This window comes from Acinonyx jubatus, chromosome B3 (genome assembly GCF_027475565.1).
Source record: "Acinonyx jubatus isolate Ajub_Pintada_27869175 chromosome B3, VMU_Ajub_asm_v1.0, whole genome shotgun sequence".
Lineage (NCBI taxonomy): Eukaryota > Metazoa > Chordata > Mammalia > Carnivora > Felidae > Acinonyx > Acinonyx jubatus.
Window position 1 is genome coordinate 72,196,614 of NC_069386.1, and position 16,699 is coordinate 72,213,312.

At 48.1% G+C, this 16,699-nt stretch overlaps 2 protein-coding genes across 2 annotated transcripts; one reads left to right on the forward strand and one right to left on the reverse strand.

Annotated features, from left to right (window-relative positions):
* Nucleotides 1–937: 937 nt before the first annotated feature.
* PSMB5 (proteasome 20S subunit beta 5) lies at nucleotides 938–7,225 on the reverse strand. Its single transcript, XM_015086684.3, has 3 exons — nucleotides 6,997–7,225; nucleotides 5,969–6,275; nucleotides 938–1,443 (listed from the first exon to the last, which is right to left on the reverse strand). Exons 1-3 carry the CDS (start codon nucleotides 7,192–7,194, stop codon nucleotides 1,157–1,159), a joined length of 792 nt encoding a protein of 263 aa, XP_014942170.1. The 5' UTR covers nucleotides 7,195–7,225; the 3' UTR covers nucleotides 938–1,156.
* A 5,034-nt stretch (nucleotides 7,226–12,259) lies between these two features.
* PSMB11 (proteasome subunit beta 11) lies at nucleotides 12,260–13,776 on the forward strand. The gene has a single exon (XM_027066844.2). The coding sequence runs from the start codon at nucleotides 12,916–12,918 to the stop codon at nucleotides 13,741–13,743; it is 828 nt and encodes a 275-aa protein (XP_026922645.1). The 5' UTR covers nucleotides 12,260–12,915; the 3' UTR covers nucleotides 13,744–13,776.
* The last annotated feature ends 2,923 nt before the right edge of the window (nucleotides 13,777–16,699 follow it).

Sequence of the window (16,699 nt, forward strand, 5' to 3'; positions counted from 1 at the left end):
TCAATATGCGACTGCATGAGGCTGAGGGGGAAGGGAAGGTACAAGAAGGGAAGGTATCCGCAGTCCAGGCAGAGGAGGCCTTACCCCCTCTATTGCTCAAACCCCTCTGCCTCAAAATGGGACGCTGGGTTGTCACCCTCACCAACCACTTTCCCCTTCCTGCTAACTATAAAAACAAAGCAGTATTGTTTTATACCCTCCTCTCCCATCTTTTAAAGGTTTTTCCCATCAACCTCCTCTATCTCCCCTATGCTTATGTCTTCTCTTTAACAGAAGGCCTTGCCATCTGCTGCCACCATAGCTTGGGAAGCCCCTCAGTGCTGGGTGTGATAAATCAGCCATTTTTCTGCTCTCAGAAGGGCCTCTTCTCCACCCACACGTCCCAATGACAATTTTGTGCTGCTTCCTGTCCAGAAGGCTCTAAGCCCACCACCAACCGCTCTGTCCCCCACACCTACACACACTGGAGCGCCAAAAGGACAAGGATCACCAACCTTGGGGTCACTACCGCTTTCACACTCACCTCTGTGTCCTCTTTTCCCAGGGTCCAAAACTTCCCTTCCCAATTGGTTCAAGATGCAAGATTCACCCTCTTCACCTTTCTGCTCTGCATGTAGCACTAGCCTCCCCTCCCCCACCACAAAGTGAAAGCTTTTTCCTCCGCAGCTCTGGCTCATACAGCCCTATGCATCTTTCCACCTCATCAACTTTTCATCTCTTTGCAAACAGAATCGGGAAGTCTCTCCCTCCTCCCTTGCCTCTCTCTCCTTCTCCTTTGTTATTAGCTTCATGAGTGGGGATGCTAATGTATTCACTAGACAATGTCTTCACACCACTGTTTCCTGTAATTACAGTCAGTGCCCTCCCACTGTCCTGGCTTATTTGGCTGTAAAGTGCTTGGAGGAGGGACAGTGTGGACAAAAGACACAACACAGACTGTGGTCAAGTAGTGTAATGTTAACATCCAAGAAAGTAAAACGATCACCTCTGCAGCAGCAGGTCATTAACAACTGGTAACATAGAGAGGTCAACGGCACCAGAGCTTAAAAAAATTATCAATACAATTGAGGACCACTCCACTATAGGATGGGGAGCTGTATCCACATTACCAACAATAGTCACCCCAAGAAATGCAAGCAGCCACATCTGCCCTCTTTCAGGGGGTAGATCCACTATATTTGTCATGTAGATCAGCTACATTGTCACTGGAGACTCGGATCCAGCCATCCTCTCGGACATGGTAGAGGTTGACTGCACCTCCTGAGTAGGCATCTCTATAGGTGGCTTGGTAGATGGCTCGACGGGCCAGGTCATAGGCCTGTTCCACCTCTAGGTCATAGGAGTAACCCCGATCCATGACCCCATAAGCATACACAGAGCCAGAACCTACAGAGAAGGTGGCCCCTGAGATCCGGTTTCCTTCACTGTCCACATAGTAGAGGCCTGGAAAGAGAGGTGAGGTTGTTAGCAGGACAAAAAGAAAAAAAAAATGACCACCCCTTCTGACATCTAATTCATTTTCCAAGAACAGTTCTTTAGCTCTTTTGAAACCCAGGGGAGACCAACAGATATATGTAAGAAAATAGCACTTTGGGGTGCCTTGATGGCTCAGTCAGTTAAGCATCTGACTCTTGGCTCAGGTCATGATCTCATGGTTCATGGGTGTGAGCCCCACGTCAGGCTCAGCACTGACAGCACGGAGACTGCTTAGGATTCTCGCTCTCAAAATAAATAAAGACTCCAGGATCCTACAATATACCATCTCATCTAACCTCACATTACAGTAACTCCTTTCTTGTCCTTGCTGTATAAGCAAAAAGTATAATCCAAATGACTTAGGTTTCAAACACAGAACTTCAGGCACTGTGGGAGATGTTTAACACGATTCTAGCCCTCAAACTTCAGACTATCTGAAGGACAAGACATACATCATACAGTAGGAGAAAGCCTGGAGTTTTGAATCATATTGCAAAGACCTGCACTGTCCAGTATGGGAGCCACTAGACACGTGACTACTGAGCATTTGAAATGAAGCTGGTACCACATGCTGACATGATAACACTTTGGATCCATTTGGATCCACGAAATAAAATATATTATTAAAATTAATTTCCATTAATTTTTTTTTAACGTTTATTCATTGAGAGACAGAGTGTGAGCAGGGGAGGGGCAGAGGGAGAGGGAGACACAGAATCTGAAGCAGGTTCCAGCTGTCAGCACAGGGCCCGACGCGGGGCTCAAACTCACAAACCACAAAATCATGACCTGAGCCAAAGTCGGACACTTAACTGACTGAGCCACCCAATGGCCCCAAATTAATTTCCATTTTTAATTTTTAGGATGTAGCTATTACAAAATTTAAAAATACACATGTATTACTCACATTTTATTTCTATTGGACAGTGCTGCCTGTTTTTGTAAACAAAGTTTTACTGCAACACTGCCATACCCATTTGTGTACATAGGGTCTATGACTGCTTTTGTGCTAAAACAGGAGAGTTAAGCAGTTGAGACAAAGACCAGATGGCCTGCAATCCTAAGTTATTTACTATTTGGCCCTTTATGAAGAAGTTAGCTGATTTTTAGTATATATGAAAATTTAGACAAAGATTTTAATAAAATTTTTATCAATCCCAAATGCCTGCTGGACCTTTCCAACAGAATGCCCTTCTCATCAAGTTCAGATTCAAACTTCCTATCTTCAAATACTTTCAGTGGCCCTCCATTACCAACCAAACTCATGTCTCATGTGCTGCACCAGCCCGCATTGCCAATGGCATCGTTAATCTTTTTCCTACTTCAGTGGTTCCCATCTCTCACTATGTATCAGAATCCTCTAAGGAAGCTTTTTAAAAAGATGCCCAGGACCTACCCCAGGTATTCTTTTTCAATTGGTCTGGGGTGGGGAGTAAGTATGGAGCTTGTGTTTTGAGTTCTTCAGGTGATTCTAAAGCAAGCCAGTAGAGAACCACAACTCATCTCAGCTTTTGGGTTCGAAGGATTCCAATGTCTACCCCCAACTAGCCCCTTCCGGGTCCCACAGCCACCGCCTTGCCTAGCTGGCTCACTAGGTGGTTCCAGATTACCTCTCTGGCTTTATGGATCCCTAACTCCTCTTCATACAACCTTAGTTGCAATTAAAGTGGGCTTTCAGTTACTCCCCCCAAAACGCATGCTTGTTTCCTCCCTTCCTTTGTTCACTAGCCTTCCCCTCTCTGATATGTACATCTTGGACAAATGCCACCTACCCATGAAGTCTTTCCAAGTTCCTCCCATCAGAAGTAATCCCCTCCTTCTCAAAATTCCCTCAGCATCATATTGGTTCTTTTAAAAACAGCACTCATCTCATTTAGCCTTGTACTAAGTAATCTGTGATCCTTTCTCAATCTTTTTTGAAAAAAATTTTTTTTTTAAGTTTGAGAGAGACAGAGATAGTGCGAGTGGGGGAGGGGCAGAAGAGAAGGAGAGAGAATCCCAAGTAGGCTCTGCACTGTCAGCATGGAGCCCGACTCGGGGCTCAAACTCTTGAAACCCTGAGATCATGATGTGAGCTGAAACCAAGAGTCAGATGCTGAACCGACTGAGCCACCCAGGTGCCCCTCTCAGTCTCTGCTTCTTGGAGAAAGGGGCTGACTCATCCTGAATGGGACAGGTTGTCAGGAAGGCTTTTTTTTTTTTTTTTTTTTTTTTTTTTTTTTAAGGTAGGCTCCATGCCTTGTGTGGAGCCCAATGCAGGGCTTAAACTCATGACCCTGAGATCAAGACCTGAGCTGAGATCAAGAGTTGGATGCATGCGGCACTTGCATGGCTCAGTCGGTTAAGCAACTGACTCTTGATTTTGGCTCAGGTTATGATATCATGGGTTCGTGAGTTCGAGCCCCACACTGGGCTCTATGGTGACAGTGCAGAGTCTGCTTGGGATTCTCTTTCCCTCTCTCTCTCTCTCTCTCTCCTGGGTATCCTACAGTTGTTTGATAGAGGAAAACTAGGCACTCAGTAAGCAGGCGAACGAATGAAGCAAAAAAAGGAAGAGGAAAGAATAAACTATCTTCAAGCATTGAGGGGGAAAATGACACAGAAAGTGACTGGCTGTATTCCAGCTTGACTAAAGAAACAGACATTCAAATCTGGTTAAAAAACTGGGTTCCTCGCTGGCTCAGTCAGAGGAGCATGTAACTCCTGATCTTGGGGTCATGGGTTTGAACCCCATGTTGGGTGCAGAGATTACTCAAATACATAAAACTTCAAAACAAACAAACAAACAAACAACTGGTTGAAAAGGAAGAGACATTAGATACAAGGTTAAACTTCCTGGCAAGGTCTCTATATACTAGAAAGAGAAAAAAGGCTAAGGAATTTATTTTCAGAGATGACAGAACAGGACCTAGGATCCTAGGGTATTATATCAAGCAAGGAGAGGGTGAGTCCCAAAAGCCCCTTCTAGGTCAAAGACTCTCTAAAGGGAAAAAGGGAAGAGAAATAACTAAGTTTACAGTAGCTACTTGTATAGTAGAATTTCACTGTCCAACACAGTGGTCACCAGCAACATATGGCTATTGAACACTTGAAAGGGGGCTAACACACATGCAAAAATGTTACTATTTTAGGTATTTTGTATTAAATAAATGGTTAAAATTAATTTCCCAATCTTTTTGCTTTTTAAATATATCCATTAGACAATCTTTAAAAATTTTAATTATTATTAAAAAATTTTTTTTAATGTTTATTTATTTTTGAGAGAGAGAAAGAGAGAGAGAGACAGAGCATGAGCAAGGGAGGGGCAGAGAGAGAGAGGGAGACATAGAATCTAAAGCAGGGTCCAGGCTCCAAGCTGTCAGCACAGAGCCTGACGCAGTGTTCGAACTCACAAATAGTGAGATCATGACCTGAGCCGAAGCCGGATGCTTAACCAACTGCACCACCCAGGCACCCCAGTTATTATTTTTTAAGTAAGCTCTAAACCCAACATAGGGCTTGAACTCATGACCCTGAGAACAGGAATTGCATTCTCTGTTGACTAAGCCAGCCAGGTGCCCCTCCGTTAGACAATTTTATTAAAAAAAAAAAAAAATTTTTTTTTAATGTTTATTTTTGAGACAGAGAGAGACAGAGCATGAACGGGGGAGGTTCAGAGAGAGGGAGACACAGAATCTGAAGCAGGCTACAGGCTCTGAGCTGTCAACACAGAGCCCAACGTGGGGCTCGAACTCATGGACTGTGAGATCATGACCTGAGGTGAAGTCGGATGCTTAACTGACTAAGCCACCTAGGCGCCCCTAGACAATTTTAAATGACATATGCAGCTCACATCATATTTTTATTAGAAAGCACTGACTGGTTTTTAATGTCTATTATCCAATTTCACTCTCAAATACACTCTTCATAGGTATTATTATTATTATTATTATTATTATTATTATTTTAAAGTTTATTTATTTTGAGAGAGAGAGAAAAAGTGCGAGAGCAGGGGAGGGGCAGAGAGAGAGGAGAGAGAGAATCCCAAGCAGGATCCATGCCATCAGGGCAGGGCCCGAAGCAGGGCTTGATCCCTTGAACTTTGAGATCATGACCTAACCTGAAACCAAGAGTCAGATGCTCAGCCCAATGAGCCACGCAGGTGCCCCTGTAGATCTTATTATTTTACAGGAGAGAGAACAGAAGGAAAAACATTATGTGCCAAACACTACATGCTTTACGTGTATTACTTCATTTAACCACTGCAACAGATGATGAAACTAACTGGGAAAATGAGTGACCTGTGTAAGGTCACATGGGTAGTCAATGACACAGCTAATCTAAGCTCCATGCCCTCTCCTACACTGTAGTGCCTTCCTTGAACATAGAGAAGAGCCAAAACCTAATAAACACATCCTCAGCACTGACACAAAGCCCTTTCATTCACCTGTTCATCCAACCCCTCCTCTCTGTAGTGTCAGCCCAAGAATCATGTGGTTGCAGCTTAACTCACCAGGGCCTCTCTTATCCCAGCCACAGATCATGGTGCCCATGGACAGCCCCATGCCTTTATACTGATACACCATGTTGGCAAGCAGCTTGGAGGCAGCTGCTACAGAGATGCGTTCCTTGTTTCGAAGCTCATAGATTCGACATTGACGAGCCAACAGGCGCTCCCAGAAGCTGCAATCCGCTGCGCCCCCAGCCATGGTGCCCAGCAGGTAGGGATTGATTTCTATCACCTTCTTTACTGTCTGGGAGGCTATATAGGCACCCGCTGTGGCGCGAGAGTCCGCTGCAACAATGACTCCATGTTGAAACTGTTAAGATCAGAGGAAAACACAAAGCAGGCCACATCAGACCACAGAAACATCTTGACATTTCTTTTTGCATCAATGGAAACCCAGAACATCTTTTTCTCTATCGTTTTACACTTCACAATATGCTTTCCACATATTACTATCAACTAAACTTCCCATCAATCCCTCGATGGGATATAACCGGTATTAACTTCCAATTTCATTTTATAGATCAGGAAACAGGTTCAATGAGATCGAATGACTTGCCCAAGATCCTAGAGCTAGTTATTGCAAAGCTGGATCAGGAATCCCAATTGTCTGGCTCCCACTACAGTGCTCCCTCCCACCAACCTTCCCTCTCAAAAGACGCAGCTTTTCGGTTACCCTCGCCTAGCGGGGACCCAGTTTCCAAAACCTTTGGTTAATGGTTACAATACCCCACCCCCTGTCAGTGTTCATTGCTGCTGCGGCCTCCCCTTTCCTGGCCACCTGGGGTTGCCTAGGAATCAACCCAAGCAGCCTCGGTTTCTTCTTCCACTTAACCCCGGCCACACGGTCCTGCGGCGCGAGAATCAAGGTCTCCCGGGGCAATGAGACAGCGAAACCATCGGGACCGGGACGAGAGGACCGAGGCTCCCACTAGGCTTCGTGGTCGCGGCCCCCGCGAGCTCCGGTCCAGCTGAGAGGCTAGGAAGGGCGCGGGCGCGCGGGACTAAGCCCGGCGCGGCGGCTGGGTCCGCACCTTGAAGGCCAGGGTGGTGGTTCCATGAAGCATTTCGATTCTCGGCTCCTCTGGGACACCCCGGTGGGGTGCGGCCAGGCTCAGCCCATCGCTGGGACTCCCTGGACCCAGATCCAGCAGATCCGCACGACCCCCGAGTCCGAAAAACCCGAGCCCGTTCACCGGTAGCGGCCTCTCCAACACGCTGGCCAGCGCCATGTCTAGTAAGGGCACAAGGAACGCCCGGCGAGAACGCCTACCAGAGAGCAGTAGGGCAACGCTTCGCCGTCACAGCTTCACTTCCTATTAAAGCTATCCCAGGGAGGAACCATTTTAACTCCTGGCAACCACGCCTCCCAAAACAAGATCCAGACACGAGGGACTATATTAACGGAAGGGTAAAAAAATAAATGGATTAATTTATTCTAAATTTAAAGGGACGCTGTTGTCATCTTGACTTTAGTCATGCAAGCAGTACTGGATTGAGTTACCCTACAATTCACAGGAAATTGTCCATGTTGCGTGAGGGAAGTGAGGCCGGCCATCTTTGAGACGGGCGTGACTAGTTGAAAATCCTTTCCGAACCCTTAACGCTAAGTCGTCCCCGCCCTGCCGGGTGTCTGAGCGATACTTTACATCTTTGCGGCTTTAGCATCCTATTAATTCGACTGACGTTGCCATTTTGTTTAAGGGCACCCTCTAATACTAGGTAAAATAATGATCTACTCTGAAGCCATTTTCTTGTGAAGTTAGTTAAACCACAGTACTTTGTGGTAAAAATCGCAACAAAATAAAAGTGCTATACCTCTTGTTGTCTGGTAACATTAATCACCACACTACCCACATTCTGTAACCAATTTTTAAGATTTAATATTCTCTTTACTCCCACCCTGTGGTGGAAATGCTAATAAGTAATGTATCGCCAAAGATGAAAAATAAAGAAGGAAAAGTACGGGACTCAGTTAATCCACAAACTAGATTCTCAATTCAGCTGCGAATAACTGAGTCAATAGTCATTTACCATTTTAGAGCCTGGAGGAGGGTTGACGCTCTATAAAGATGTTCCAAGAGATTCTCTAACTTAAGCTTGCTAAGACGAGCTCTTTATTAATACAGGAATGTGGTATTTATCATTGTCTCTCCTTCTCTCCACCCACCTCCATTTTTCAACCCTTTTGGGACCCATAACAAACAAGGAAGTGGGCAAAGGTATGAAATGTTGCCTCCTGCTTTATGGTTCTATGAAGTCAGTGTCTGGCCTTTCTTGTTGGATTCCAGCAGCAACATCCATCAATATCTAAATTCCACTTTCCTCTGATGCCCAACTCAGCCCCTCCTCTTCCCCAGTAGACTCTGCATATGTTGTATTTTTAATGCTGAAATTTGGCAACCCTTTCCAAGCCCAACCATCAGAATGTAATGAAGCAGAAGATCTTTATCTGCGTCTCACACTTGGATGGTGTCGAAAATGCGGAGTGCCTCTGTTTATAGATCAGGTATTATTTTGCGGTCCCCCCTGCAATGTAACTAGTCCTCTTTCTGACTTTTCCCTGTGGTTCCTTCACACTGCCACTAATGGCATTTGTTCGTCTCTGAAGACACTTTTGCAGTTTACCTGGCTGTTAAGTGTACATTTATCTCCTAATTGATTGTGAGTTTCTAAAGACAGGTATTTCTGCACTATTCATCTCAGCGCCCACTGTATGCTTAGGTAATGCTTGCCAAATGAATACATGAGAGCATGACAACAATGTTCTTCCAGTCACAGAGGCTTGAAGCCCCGGCTCATCTCTGACAACTCCTCTTCCTTTCCTCCACATTCAGTAAGTTGTCAAATCCTGTTGATTTTTCCTCTACGATGCTTCTCATGTCCTTTTTCATTGCAACTGATATCACCTTATTTGCTCGCCTCTGATTACTGAAATAGTCTCCCACCTGATTTTCGGGGCCCAAACTGTACTCTCTAATTCATTTTGCACAGCATCAGATTGATTTTCCTAAAATATTCTCTTAATCTTTTTTTTTCCTATTTTTTTTTTTTTTTTAGTTTATTTATTTATTTTGAGAGAGAGGGCACATGGGGTAGGGGCAGAGAGAGAGGGAGACAGACCTCCAAGCAGGCTCCACACTGACACACTGCAGAGCCTCATGTGCGGCTCAAACTCACAAACCATGAGATCATGAGCCAAAATCAAGAGTCAGACCCTTAACCAACTAAGCCACCCAGGTGCCTCATTCTCTTAATCTTATCACTTGCCTGCTTAAATATGTTCTGTAAAATTCAACAGCTCAGCATGGCATTCAAGGCCTTCTGTAATCTGTTTCCAGCTTACCTTATATTGGTTCAATAGATAGATAGATGGATAGATAGACAGACATAGATATATGTATATCATCTGTCTCTATATCTATCTGTATCTATATATAGAGAGATATATGTCACACAGAGAAAGACAAACACTGTATGATCTCACTTATATGATGAATTTAACAAAGCCAAACTCATAGAAACAGAGAATAGATTGGTGGTTATGGGGGGTTGTATGGTAGGGGAAATGGGGAGATGTTGGTCAAAGGGTACACACGTCCAGTTATGAGAAGATTAAGTTCTGGGAATCAAATGTACAGCATTGTGACTATAGTTAACGATGCTGCACTGCATTATATACTTATAAGTTGCTAAGAGAGTAGATTTTTTTTAATGTTTATTTATTATTATTTTTTTGAGAGAGAGAGAGAGAGTGTGTGAATGGGGTAGGTGCAGAGAGAGAGGGGGACACAGAATCCAAAACAGGCTCCAGGCTCCGAGCTGTCAGCACAGAGCCCAACGCGGGGCTGGAACAAACCATGAGATTGTGACCTGAGCCGAGGTCAGATGCTTAACCGACTGAGCCACCCAGGCAACCTTAAGAGAGTAGATTTTAAATGTTCTTCCCACCACCACAAAAATGGTTAATTATGTGAAGTGAAGGATGTGTTAACTAACTTTATTGTGGTAAACATTTTGCAGTATATACATGTATCAAATCATTACACTGTACTCCTTACACTTACACAATGTGATATGTCAATTTTATCTCAATAGAGTGGACTTGGGGGAAAAATGATAACTATTGTGGTTCGGAGGTGAGAGAGGAGATTAATACAGTTTGGGTTGAGGTTGGGAGACCAAGAAGGCTTTGCTAAGGAGGTGTGGATTCGTTTCCCTAAACACCACTTGGGTCCCATTGTTCCTCAAACCAACAGCCTCTCCTTTCTCAGACCAGAAGGATTTTCAGAGTAGATGATACTTAAGCCAGGCTTTTAAGGATAGGATTCATATTGATAGATGGGAGGGGCACCTGACTGGCCCATTCGATACAGCGTTCAAATCTTGATCTCGAGGCTATAAGTTTGAACCCCACATTGGGTGTAGAGATTCCTTAAAAGTAAATAGTAAAGGGGCGCTTGGATGGCTCAGTTGCTTAGGCATCTGACTCTTGATTTCGACTCAGGTCATGATCTCACAATTCATGAGATCGAGCCCCATGTTGGGCTCTGCGCTGACAGCACGGAGCCTGCTTTGGATTCTCTCTCTCCCTCTCTTTCTGCCCCTCTCCCACTTGCATTCTCTCCCTTCCTCCCCTCTCTCTCAAAATAAATAAACAAACATTAAAAAAATAGATGAAAAAGGTAGATAAAGGGGGAGTGTGAGATGTGTTAGGAATAGCATGAAAAGAGGTTGTGGTGGATGGATCAGGGTTGCACCATAGTGGGTCTTAAATGCTAGCCTGGGGAGGAGAAGGTGGTTTGGGTTTGATCTTGTAGCCCTTCAAGGTTTCTTAGTAGGGAAGACACAAGATTTGAGTGATATTTTAGGAAAACATGTCAGTGTGGAGGATAAGATTAGAGGGGAGACTGGAGGATGGCCAATTAGAAGGCCATTCAACTGTCCAGATCTGACTTGAGAATGGCTTGACCTAAGGAGGTGACAATCCATTCATATACGAAACATCTAAGGCTTAGTCTTTAAAATCAGTAGACATTCTGGGGAACCTGGGTGGCTCAGTCAGTTAAGCGTCTGACTCTTGGTTTTGGCTCAGGTCATGATCTCGTGGTTTGTGGGTTCGAGCCCCGTGTCGAGCTCTGTGCCGACAGCTCAGAGCCTGGAGCCTGCTTCGGATTCTGTGTCTCCCTCTCTCTCTGCCCCTCCGCAGCTCACACTGTCTCTGTCTCAAAAATAAACGTTTAAAAAAATTAAAACAAAACAAAACAGGAGACATTCTTATCTGTCTAGTAAGAGAGGGAGAAAGACTGGTTGGACTTTACTGTGACATCCTGGTTTCTCTGGTCTTCCCATGACATGTTTGCACTTGCCATTATAGCGACTCCACGGCCCTGTCATCATGGTATCTGGAGGGCCTGGGATCTTTCTCTTGTGTGTGTGTCTGTTTCTTTGACTAAACCCATTTCCACAGCACCCCTTTGAGCTGCAGTGTTTGGTAAAATATAGTCCAGATGGTGCTGGAAGAAGTTGCAGCTTGCTGCTCTGTCCCAATCTACTTTGTCTTTCTGAAGGGCCAGCTGTCAGGGTCTACTAACCCCACCCCTTGACCACCCCTGGTTGGTCTAAGACTTAGACTCAGCGTTATGGGGACAAGGTCAGTTGTTTCTCTTGCCTTGGAACTACAAATATCTCTCTTGCTATTGTTAACTATTGGGCAGAAGGGGGCGGGGAGAGGGAAGGCCATTAGATGCTTTCAGCTACATCCTCAGAACTTTTACATAATCAGAGAAGCTAGACTGCCAGAGAACTGTCAGGAACTCTCTCTCTGTCTTTATGCAGATGGAAGTTCATATTCACCTCCAAAGCAGAGTTGAACGAGAGCTCCACATTCTAGGTTCCCTTTACCCTGGCCCCTCCATACCTTGCCTTTGTGGAAGGTATTTGAGCTCCCCTCCTCCTCACATAAGACTTTCTGGAGGTGCCTGGGTGACTCAGTGGGTTAAGAGGCCGACTCTTGATCTCAGCTCAGGTTATGATCTCATAGTTTCTGAATTTGAGCTGGGTTCTGTGGTGATGGCTCAGAACCTGCTAGGGATTTTGTCTCCTTCCCTCTGCCCCTCCCCTACTCTCATGCTTGCGTGTGCACTCTCTCTCTCTCAAAATAAATAAAAAAATAAACTAAAAAAAAAAAAAACTTTTCTCTTGGTCTAGGTCCATTTCTTTTTCTCCACCTGACTGGAAAGTGAAGGTGTGAGCTGAGCTTTAGAGTTCCCTGGGCCCAGACCCCTGAAGAGAGAACTCAACATCAAAGACTCCTGCCTTGGTGGGCCCACAGCACTCTATTCTTTTCTTTTAAGTAAGCTCTATATCAAACATGGGGCTCACAACCCTGATATCAAGAGTCACATGCTCTACCAACGGAGCCAGCCAGGTGCTCCTCACAGCATTCTATTCTGATTCCATCAGAGATCCACTTGTCTTTACCTCCTCCTAGGCTGGGAGCTCTTTCCAGACAGGGACAGAGCTTTATCTGTCTCTGCAAGCCCAATGCGCCCCACAGGAAAAATAAGAGGGACCCAGATGTGCTCCTTACACTCTTGCCTCCCTTCCTTTGAGGTTACCCCCGACCCCACTCCGCTCCAAGTGCTTGGAGGATGATGGACAGGGGACTCCTTGGGTGACGCTCGGATGTGTCACGAGCAGCATCTTCCCAACAGTGGAGACTTCACCGGCCTCGTCCTGTCTCCCCTTAGCAATCCTCTGAGAAGGAGGAGGCTGCTTCTCAGCCAGTCCCAAAGCCTGATTTGGGGTTAGGGAGAAGCGAAGCCACAGATCACATGCCTCTCTCACCAGTTCTGGCCGCAGCCCAGCTTCTCTTTAGCGTCTCTTTCCCCACTTGACTCCAGCCCACAAATCCCTGCCTTGTTCCTTCCAACCATCACTCAGCCCCAGGGATGGCCCTGCAGGATGTGTGCAAGTGGCAGGCCCCCAACACCCAGGGACCATCACCTCACCTGCCTCAGCCTGGGGCCTGGGCTGTGCCCCCAGGCTTCGATCCTCAAACCTTCTTGCAGATCCATGGCCCCAGGCTGGCCCATGGCACCACCACCTTGGCCTTCCTCTTCCGGCATGGAGTCATCGCTGCTGCTGACACACGTTCCTCCTGCGGCAACTATGTGGAGTGTCCAACCTCACGCAAGATCATCCCTGTACACCAGCACCTCCTGGGCACCACCTCTGGCACCTCGGCCGACTGTGCCGTATGGTACCGCGTGCTACGACGGGAGCTGCGGCTTCGGGCACTGAGGGAGGGTCAGCTGCCCAGCGTGGCCGGTGCTGCCAAGCTCTTGTCGACCATGATGTCCTGCTACCGGGGCCTGGATCTGTGTGTGGCCACGGCCCTGTGTGGCTGGGACCGCTCTGGCCCTGCCCTCTTCTATGTCTACAGTGACGGCACCCGCCTGCAAGGGAACATCTTCTCTGTGGGTTCTGGATCTCCCTATGCCTATGGCGTGCTAGACCGCGGCTACCGCTATGACATGACCCCCCAGGAAGCCTATGCCCTGGCTCGCTGTGCCGTGGCCCACGCCACCCACCGCGATGCCTACTCCGGGGGTTCTGTAGACCTTTTCCACGTGCGGGAGAGTGGATGGGAGTATGTGTCACGCAACGATGCCTGTGTGCTGTACTCGGAACTGCAGAAGCTTCCGGAGCCAGACAAGGAAGAGGAGGAGGCCAGCCGGGACCATCCGGAGCCCGCCAGCCGGCACCAGAGACTCTAGGATGCCCGCAGAGACTGAGATTCTCTGAGAAGCGGCAGGACTTGGAGGGGGCTCAGCCCAGGGAGGGGGGGGGGGATGGGCCACCAGAGGAGCAGCCTCACAGCATCTGACTCCCTCCTGTACGGGTTGCCAGCTCCATTTGTTCCAAGTCTCCATCCCTTTCTGCCTCCCAGTGCTATGGATGGCTCTGTCCAGCATGTTCTTATGGATGCCGGATGGATTGGTCCGGCGTCCTTCCCACCACCAAGTTCTCCTCTCAGCAAATACTCCTGTCGTGTGCCTGCTGCACGCCAGACACGGGGCTGGGGGCTAAACCCTCTTTCTCACCACCCTCTTTGCTGCTTTTTCCCACCAGATCCCTGCTCTCTTTTCTTCCCGTTCCTGTGCTCATCTCGGTTTCAGAGTTTATCACTGTCACCTTGTGAGGGGGGTGGCTGGAAGAGGAATAAGGTGGGGAGAGTCACCCAGAGCACCCAGGCTAGGGGTAGGGCGGGGCAAAGTGGAGCCTGCGGTGGTAAGGAGGGTTTCTCCCAGCTGCTTCCCCTTTGCCCCCTCCCTGCTGCACGGAACTCTAATGACTACAGTTGCTGCTTCTTATTAAATGCCCTTCTCATGATAACTTGGAGGTAATAATTATCCTCACCTTACAGAAGAGGAAGCAGGTTCAAAGGGTTATGTGACTTGCTGGGGTCACACAGTAAGTGGCAGAGAGGAGGCTTGGATCCAGGCCTTCTGCTCCAGAGCCGAGATCCTTCGGCACAGCGTGTCCTCCCAGGTCCTCTTTCTTGCCTTCTCTCTCTGTCCAAGGCCTTGCAGGCCTCCGGGAATGAAGAGAAAGGGAGAGAGCAGCTGGGCCAAGCCCCTGCCTGGGGTGAATGAACCCAGAGGAGCCTGAGGGCCTGGAGGCCAGCCACCCCCATGACATACCGGGGCCTAGAGCCTTGGCCACCGTTTGCTCTGGTCTTTTGGCCTGTCTCTGTTGCTGCCAGACTTCTCTCCTCTTTCCCCTTTCTTCTTTCTTCCCTCTGCCTTCTTTCCATCCTCTCCTTCCTGTCACTCTCTCTGGGGAATGAAGAAAAGAGCAAGGTGGCTGTGCCAGTGGGAAACGTTGGGTTAGCACACCTCCTCCTGCCCTTCCTGCCCCTCCCCCAGCTCCCCTGTAAGCCCTGACTTGGCGGGTGCAGGCAGCCGGTCCAGGAAGGATGCTGTCCCTGCCCTGCCCCTCCCCAAGCAAAGTTGAAGGGGGGGTGGGTGGGAAGCACAGTCAACCAAGAGATGGGACTGCCTGGAGGGAAGGTTGCTGAACCTTCTTTCTCTCTCATCCCACTCCCACAGAGCGTCCAGTCTCAAGATTAACAGCCTCCATTTAGTCCCCCTGGATGCCTCTCCTCTCAGCCTCCAGCCCAGCCCTGAGCTCCAAGCCCCAAGCCCCAACCCTGAACTTCCTGCTAAGAATTCCTCCCGGGCTGGAGCTGCCCAGAGGGAGGAGACCTCCAGGCTCTGGCCTTCAGGGCATGAGTAGGGAGGAGGAGGGAGGAAAGGCCAGAGAGTCTCAGGAAGGAAAGCAGTGGAGGCAGAGGGAGGAAAAGGTGGTGGTGGGGACCTTTGATTCAAGCATTTGATTGACTCGGGCCTAAGAGGGTGCATCTCCAAGTACAGAGATTTATGTGGACATGTGTCCTGGTGTGAGTGACCCAGTAGAAGTGTGTGCACCTGCGTGTGGTAGGTGATGCATGTGCTGTCCTGTGTCCGGAGCCAGGAAACAGACTGGAAGAGAAACACTGACACGTGGATAGGGAGAGCGGGCCCTCCTCAGAGAGAAAGCCAGGCCTTGCCATTTATTTTGGAAAAATGGTCCAAAGCAGAGAGGAAGTGGGGGCAGAGCTCACCCCACTAGTTCACCACCTCTGCATCTTCACAGCCCTATCCTAAAGCCCTAGGAATGAGAAAAAGTGTATATGTCTGTGTGGGTGGCTAGCAGCTGGGGTGGGGGGGGTGGGGCCGCCCGAGCCCAGCCAAGGCTCAAAAACTGCCTGCGTCTCACTCCCCTGGGATGCTCTGCGCCCCTCCCCTCCGCATAAACTGGGGAAGGACTGAACCCAGCTAGAGAGGGCAGAATAGGAGGGGAGCCCCTTCTTCTGGTGTCTCCTTCTCCCATCACCTTGCCCCTTCTCTCCCTTCTTTCCTTCCACGGTCCTGCCCCTCTTCACTCCCTTTGATAAGTTCTATCCTTCGAGATGATGAGGTATTTGAGACCAGAGATGCACCCAGAGGTCTTGCTGACAGGCCTGCTTCCCTGTGCCCTGTTTTTTCTTCTAAGTTTAATGGAATCGGGGTGGACCAGGAGAGCAGGTAAAGGCCCGTGTCCCACCTCAGTGCACCCTTTACCACCAAGGAACGGCCCACAAGTCTGTCCTTCTTTTTCTCCACTTATTCCTGAAGGCTTGATGCAGATGTCAGGGTGAGACCAAAGGGACAGAGAGCTTGCCCATCCTGCCCTGAACTGGAAAACCCTGTCCCTCCGACACCGTGCTTGGGGTGCTGCCTCTTAATCGTCTCCTTCAGAGACAGCCAGCCGGCTCTGGCACAGACCTTTGGCCAGTCAGGGGTCCGGGTCCACCCTTCAGCGCAGCAAATGACAAATCCAGCCCCGGGGGCAGGGGTCCTGTTCTCTAACCACCTAGTTGCCCTAACCAAGCAGCATGAGAGGTGTTGAGGGGCACCTGGGTGACTCAGTCGGTTAAGCGTCTGACTCTTGATTTCAACTCAAGTCATGATCTCACAGTTCGTAGTTTGAACCCCGAGTAGGGCTCTGTGCTGACAGCGTGGAGCTTGGTTGGGATTCTCTCTCTCTCCCTCTGCCCTCCCCTGCTCATGCTCTCTCTCCCTCTAAAAATAAATGAATAAACTTAAAAAAAAAAAAAGTGAGAGAAGGCATCTTCATTGGAGTAGTTTC